Source organism: Volvox carteri (assembly GCF_000143455.1).
Source record: "Volvox carteri f. nagariensis unplaced genomic scaffold VOLCAscaffold_41, whole genome shotgun sequence".
Classification (NCBI taxonomy): Eukaryota; Viridiplantae; Chlorophyta; class Chlorophyceae; order Chlamydomonadales; family Volvocaceae; genus Volvox; species Volvox carteri.
In genome coordinates, this window is record NW_003307584.1 from 290,559 (window position 1) to 297,806 (window position 7,248).

The 7,248-nt window shown below is 52.2% G+C and overlaps 2 protein-coding genes across 2 annotated transcripts in view; both read right to left on the reverse strand.

Annotated features, from left to right (window-relative positions):
- VOLCADRAFT_121275 (uncharacterized protein) overlaps nt 1–865 on the reverse strand; it is a gene marked incomplete at its 5' end in the record, with an annotated part of 9,159 nt that extends 8,294 nt beyond the window's left edge. Inside the window, 2 exons of the mRNA XM_002954227.1 lie at nt 5–112; nt 707–865. Coding sequence (XP_002954273.1) covers nt 5–112; nt 707–865 — 267 coding nt within the window. The remainder of the gene's footprint in view (nt 1–4; nt 113–706) is intronic.
- Nucleotides 866–1,390: 525 nt separating this feature from the next.
- VOLCADRAFT_95016 (uncharacterized protein) lies at nt 1,391–3,569 on the reverse strand (the record flags this gene model as incomplete). Its single annotated transcript, XM_002954228.1, has 3 exons — nt 1,391–1,739; nt 2,088–2,471; nt 3,046–3,569. 3 exons carry the CDS (start codon nt 3,567–3,569, stop codon nt 1,391–1,393), a joined length of 1,257 nt encoding a protein of 418 aa, XP_002954274.1.
- Nucleotides 3,570–7,248: the final 3,679 nt, after the last annotated feature.

The window sequence follows — 7,248 nt, forward strand, 5'->3', positions numbered from 1 at the left end:
CCACGGCCGGGTTGGGCAGCACCTCCGCCACCTCCGGATCTCCCTCAGAGATGCAGTGGAGCCTGGCTCGCAGTCGGGACAACATGTCCGCCATGCGCCGGTCTAGAGCGCTCTGGGATTTGGAGCAGGTGGGGGTGGGGGTGGGGGTGAGGGTGGGGTTTGGGGTTTGGGGTTGTGAACGAGCAGGCGGGGAGTGGGAGGGGAGTCTGCTTCCATGTCGATAACAGCCCGGAACACACACACACACATACATACATACATTCAAATCCGCCTGCCGACCCCTCGGGTGCTTGAGGGGTGTTGAATTGGGGGGTGGGCCCCCATCTTGTGGACGGTGTAGGACGTGATAAAATCAACTTGCGAGCTGACCAGGAACTAAGTTGATGCACTGTTGATCCGCTAGATTTGGTTGGATGCTGGTGGTGAGTTGCCGAACCCAATGAATACATTCTGAAGTCGGATGGGGTGACGGATTAGGGTGCCCCTCTAGCAGGGGAGAGCAGGGACTGCCCCGGGAAAGGGGGCCGCTGGCGAAGTTAACCACCCTGCTGGCGAAGTTAACAACATACATACATACATACACCCCGTCCGCCCCCGCCTCAACGCCTCTCTATAGGAGAAACCCCCAGGAATTGCCCCCTCCACCTCCCTCCCCCCTGCCTCCCCACTCCCCCCCCTCCCTCCCCCCCCCTCCCCCGCCGCGCACCATGTCCCTCTCGCTGGCCGGTGAAGCGGTGACCGCGAGCACCCGCGGTTGGGGGGTGGGAGCGTCTTTGGGGACGTTGGCGTTGTACATGGCCATCACTTGGGCGTACGGATGCTCGTCCTTGCAGTGATGTGCCTCGTCCAGGACCTTGCATTGCATTTTGTTTGTTGTTGTTGTTATTGTTATGAAAGGGGCGTCAGCCAACCTTGCAAGCCTTCTGGCCATTCCGCATCATCATTGTCATTATTATCATTATTATCATATATCACTATTATTATATCACTATTATTACATAATGAATATTAATGTTAATATTTATACTAATGATGATAATGATGATGCCGAAAATAATAATAATAATAATAATAATAATAATAATAATAAATAATAATAATAATAATAATAATAATAATAATAATAATAATAGTAGTAGTAGTAGTAGTAAGCCAAAAAAAAGAGGAAACACAAGTTGAGCGCCAGAGTCATGCAAGGAACTGTTCAAAGCGATCTCAAACACCACTTTTAAACATGTGTCGTGTGACGAAGGCCTTCTCCAAACAGGATAAACAGGAGAGAGCAAGAGTCCCAAAGCAATTAAATTTTTATTCCCCTTCTCCAAAGAATAAAATATTAAATTATTATAAAACCCCATTTCATTATTTTTCTTTCCCCTCTTTTATTTTATTATTTCATGCTCAATGAAACATCAATATTCTTTAAAAAAATTAAAAAATGTATCCTTACCAGCAGGTCCACCTCCTGTAGCAGCGCCTTTCCGGTCCGCAGCAAATTTGCGAACGACTCCGCGGTCGCCACCACCACCGAGGAATTCCCGCCCGAGAAGGCCGCCAAGAACATGGACCTCCAGGCCTTGGGCCCCAGGGGGCTGTCGGAGGAATAGGCGCTGGTCAGAGTGCACGGCAGTCGCGCCTCGTCGAAGGCATGCGCGTGCTGCCTGGTCAGGATGACCGACGGGACGAGCACCACGACGATTGCACCGCGGCCCAGGAGCTGCTTGGACGCAATGACGGCCCTGTCGGTTATAATAATAAGTTGTTGGTTGTTGGTTGTTTGGCAGTAGCGGAAAAGGGATCACTTCGTATGCATCTAAGTGCGCAGAAGAGCTCAAACTTGTGCGCCAAGTACGGCCAAGGGGAATTTGTTGGGGGGAGTACGGCCAGAGGGGGGTGTTGGAAGCTGAAAAAGCGACGGGGCGTGCGAGTACGGCAGTTGGGGCGGTCGTTATGGTCTCGACCCAAATCACAAACATATATATGCAAAAGGCTTTTCCGCCCCTCCACAAGAAGCCCCCCCATCCCCATTCCCGCCCCCTCCCCCACAAAAAACCCCTCCACCCTCTCCAAGCCCCGGCTGCCCCCACCTCGCCACCTCGATAAACATCCGCGTCTTGCCGGAGTTGGTAGGCGCCGAAACCAGCCAGTTCGCCTTCCAGCCGTCGGCCATACTCTGCCACTTGGCCCTCAGATCCGTAGCACTCTCCCCCACCCCCCCAACCCCCCCACCCGCCGCCTCCTCCATCTCACCCTCCCGGGGCCTCAGGACCTCCCTCGTGAGTTCTAGCCCCCAGCTGACGAGGGCCATACCGACCACGTGCCGTTGGTACGAGCGCATGGGCGGTGCGGGCAGCAGTAGCGGCTGTAGCATCACCTTGTCAGCTACAGCCTTGTGGCGCTTTGCCTCCCGAAAGAAGATCCCCCCTGGAGTTCTTGAACCCGTGCCGTCGCTCCGCTCCGTATCGCCGTCGCTGTAGGGGAGCAGTAGCCTTTATTTACTATTCTCCGTACGTTGCATAAAAGCAAAAATATCTTTTTGCTAACAGTCTTTCTTTCAGAAAATTACATTTATTTAGCTGAGACGAACCACAGATGAATGAAGCTGATACCATAAGACTGATGTAAATTAAGGAACGGGAAAGAGGGATAAAGGAAGATGATTTGTGAAAATGGGGATTCGATGGTCGGGGACGACGTGTATGCAATGTTGTGTAAGTGTGTGCAAGGTGGGAGGGTGGGGGAAAGACGAACCACGAACGAGTGAAGCTGGGGGGTGGGGGGTGGGGGGAGGAGCCCCAGTTGCTAGTGTCCCGCGGCTGGCGTGTCGAGAGGGGGTAAACATATGCGAGAAAGTGGGGAGAGTGGGGTGGGGGTGGGGGCGCGGAGAGGGGGTTTTACAATTAAAGGTTCGTTTGTTGTTAGCGAACCCACGTACCCCACCCAGGAGCTCCCAAGCGTTGCATGTGTGGCAATGTGTGTCGCTTCGATGTGCGGAATAACAGCAAATTTAAACCTTTACCAAATTTACCATCGACTCCCACTCACGTGATAGCTTTCATCGTCGCTGCCAAAATGGTGGCTATCTCCCGCGGGCCGCGCTTCATTACTATATACTCCAGTTCCTTCCGTTTCTCCTCCGGCTCCTTTAACAGGGCCAGAAGCTTGTCCGCGACCTCAGCCGGGCTTGAGGTTGTCAGGAATTGGAGCAGCTTCTCCTGCTCTGCTGTGACGCCTGTCACGTCTGCTTGGTCGGCAGCAACCCGAGCGATGTGTGCCTGCTGTAAAGATAGTAGCCGCGCCTTCGTGCTGTGACTACGCACATAATCCTCCATAGCCGTGCTGGCAATAAGTAGCGTCGCGGCTGCCTTTTTGTGCTGCGGGATGTCGAGACTCCCTGCAAGTTCACGCACAGCATCATAAAGTGCCCTCGCGTTGAAAATAGTTGCCCCACCGGCTGGCGTCTTCACAGCCGCGTCCGCAACTTGGCGCAGCTTCAGAAGCGGCGGCAGCTTCGGAACTAGGTCACAAGCTGCCACAGGAGGCAACTCATTCGTCCAGTGTTGAGCCATGCCGCCGTTGTGCTTATCTTCTTTAACTCAAACTACAGACATAGAAATTGACGCATTGCGTTTATTGCGTCAACGATCGTTCACGTCGAGGTGGAGATTATTAAAAGACCCAGCAGAAAGCAAGTATGTCAACGCCAATAAAAGCACAAATTTAGTTGCACCTTTCCTGACGGCCTGTAGTCGCTTGGGTAAAGGATGTTGGGTATCGATTAGCCGTCTCGGATCAGGTCTCGGATACCTGACAACTGAAATACACTACATGCAACATAACATGCGCCGTCCTCTTTGTATCGCTTGTATCCTCTTCATAACTAATTGTTCCTCACCATTTTACATAAAGTTCCAAGAAGCAACTTGCCACGGGTGTACGGTGTCATCACGGGTGTACATCACGGATGTACAGCGAATCACAGGGTTCTCCTTGGCGCCTCGCCAGCAGTTGGAAAGACTCGTTGCGAGCGTGAACGCATGTCTTGGGTAATCAAATATCACTGGTTAAGGATACCGTTCGTTTGGTTCGTTCTGACTAATTACAACGGCGATAGGTTGGCGACAGTCGCCATAGGTGGTAATGATGACGAAGGCATCTACGAGTTAACCTCATGGTCAGACTGGGTCAGCAGTCCTGATTTCAGATAAAAGCCAGCGGATCTGCGACGTAAATAGATAATAATCGTCGCAATTAAGCTGTTGAGTGTGCAAGACATGACAAAATGGTTAGACCGAAAGGAATTTTCAGGAATTTTCGGTAAAGACTATGACTGTCGGCTTTGGGGAGAGATGCGTGGTGCAGCGATATGAGGTCGATATGCCTCGTCGGTCCTTACTATGTTGATTAAGAATGCAACAAACAGGATTATGGTTGCGCCCGTCAGGGCATTCGGCCAGGCGGGAGCCGTCAGGAGCCGTCCAGCCAACGGGCAGCCGGACCCGGGACCCCCGTGGCTTTCATGTAGTGATCACGTCACATGTTGGATTGGGGTTTCAGTGCAAACCCCCGCTCTCAGTGCAAACCCGAGCTATTCCGTGTCCCTGGGCACCTCAAGCAGAGGGTTGCAGAGATGGGGGATTGGGGGCAGGTACTGGTCAGGCGGGATGGGGAATAGGGTTGACGACGTCAGGATGGGATGTGGGGCCCAGGGCGAGGATTAGGGATTAGGCGTGCTACACTACTTTTGGGATGGGGATTGCTGTCGGGGGTGAGGATGGGGATGGGATCCCTGTCTGAGGGATGGGGATTGCAACCTTGACCAAGGAGGGGATTGGGAGCCCTGGCCAGGGATGGGGATGGGACCCTGGTCGACAGGACGGGGATTGCAGGCTTTCGCAAGTTTAGGATGAGGTCGCTGCCATAGGATTGGGAACACAGTTGGAGGATTAGAATTGGGTGTTCTGCTGTAAAATGAGGCTGCAGGTGCAGAACTTGGAATACTGACAGGACTGCAAAACAGGCCAAGGATGGATGGTTTAGTTGTCCATAGTTGCTTACATGGAAACTCAAACAAACACAAGGAGGTTCTGCTTGCAAGTTGCGTCCCATAGCAAACCAAACTCAAACACAAGGAAGTCCTGCTTGCAAGTCGCGTCCCATAGCAAACCAAACTCAAACACAAGGAAGTTCTGCTTGCAAGTTGCGTCCCATAGCAAACCAAACTCAAACACAAGGAAGTCCTGCTTGCAAGTCGCGTCCCATAGCAAACCAAACTCAAACACAAGGAAGTTCTGCTTGCAAGTCGCTTCCCATAGCTAACCAAACTCAAACACAAGGAAGTCCTGCTCCGGCATCGGCCGACTGCCCGATGGGGTCCATCCCAAGCGTTTCCACGATGACTTCGGCCATGTCCCTGGCGAAGCCCAACCCCGTCAATTTTGCCAGCTTTTGACGCTTCTGCAGAAGGTTAACACCATTGGGAATAGAACAGGCATGGAACGCGACTTGGTGTAAATGTGAGAAACGTGCACCATTGGTGCCAGTTCTTCAGTCAGACGCAGTCCAACCCCGTTCTTACCTTGTCCGGCCCATGCACATCCACACTCAGGGCACCATCGGATGCCATTCTGGAAGAGATAACAAACGGTCGTCGGACTGTTAATAGCTTGCGCTTAAGAAGGTGGGCGTCTTCCAAGACGAAGTTTGGGACACTTTGAATAAGACCCGAACGTAATCTGTATGCAATCTGCAGACCCTACTGGGGGACAAGTCCGCAGGAGGCGTATCAACATGCAAGACGTTATCAACAGCAAGCCGGTTTGGGGGTCCAAGTACAGCCTGTCACGCTGACTAGTTGGACAAGGCTGTATGCTCTTCTGCGTGAAGGCATAATGACTTCACCAGGAGAGCAGCAAGAATGAAGTCGCCACTGCGACCCAGTTGTACGACAGCACCACAGAACCAGCCTTAGACGATCCGGTCGCTTCGCTCCGTCGCATCTAAGCCAACAAAACGTTATCAACAGCAAGCCGCTTTGGGGGTCCTGGCTCAAAGTGAGGCCCACCCTGGAGTTAGTTGTTAAGCTTTCATGTTACTTCCTCATACAAACTGCTTCTCTAGTACTGTGATGTTTTATTGGTTATATTCATGCAAACTGAGCTGAAGTTGCAAGGCGCGAAGATGCTGGCCGCATCATGCCGCACCGCATTCCCAAGCCAGTATGCACAACTCTGAGAAAGTTTGCAGTCTTTATTGTTTTGTTGTGGCACAACTCCACGTAACTCTGCACATTATAGTGCATAGGAGCAATTCTTGCGCAGAAGTCCAAGTCGACTCAAAAGCATTCCAATTGGACTGTCTGGCTTGATGTAATGTTATCAGGTTGTTTATCGTAGCGCTTTGGCGCACCCAACGTGGAATGTTGGCGCCGGAATGTGCAGCTGAACTCCTGCGCTATGAACCTGAACCAATGGTGCACGTTCCCAGCCATGGACATTTTGACAGAACACCCTTGTACGTTCTGCCATTCTAACCACAGCATTATAATTTGTTGCTGTGGCCGTCCTTCGAACATAACAGTCCTTCCCCCCTTAGGACGCGCGATTTGCAATAGCAGCCAGTGTGCAATTAGATACGTAGACCTCTGTGATGCGAGTTCTTCCTCAGTCGAGATCCGCTTCAATGAGCGTTTGTCGCTTCAGTCTGCTTCGGAACGAACACAGCCGGGCGGAATTTGACGCTAGAGGAAATAAGCCATAGAGCAAGAGAAAAATATCTCGCGGAAATAGAAAATAACCCTGGTCATTCCCCTGATTTACGCCTAAAGAGAAAGCCGATATTACAGCACCTGTGTAAACGTAAGGAGTAGGTTTGTAGCTGGCAAGGGATGGGGATGGGACCCTGGCTGACAGCTTTCGGATCTGAACACAGCTGCAGGATGGAGATGGCCCTGGTCGAAGGGATTGGGAAGGGACCCTGGCTGGCAGGATGAGGATTGGGGGAACACAGCTGCAGGATGGGATTGGAAACCCTGGCCATAGGATTGGGGATGGGACCCAGGCTGGCAGGATGGGAAACCTGTCTCANAGGATGGGATTAGCACCGGGCCCCTAAGATGGGAGATGGGAGTCGGTCACCCCAGCCAGGATGGGGGGATGGCTGACCACTACCACACCCCGGGATTGGGGGATTAGACCGTTTTTGCAACCCTCTGGCTGCACTAGCTGCTGCGTGCGAAACAACTTTGAC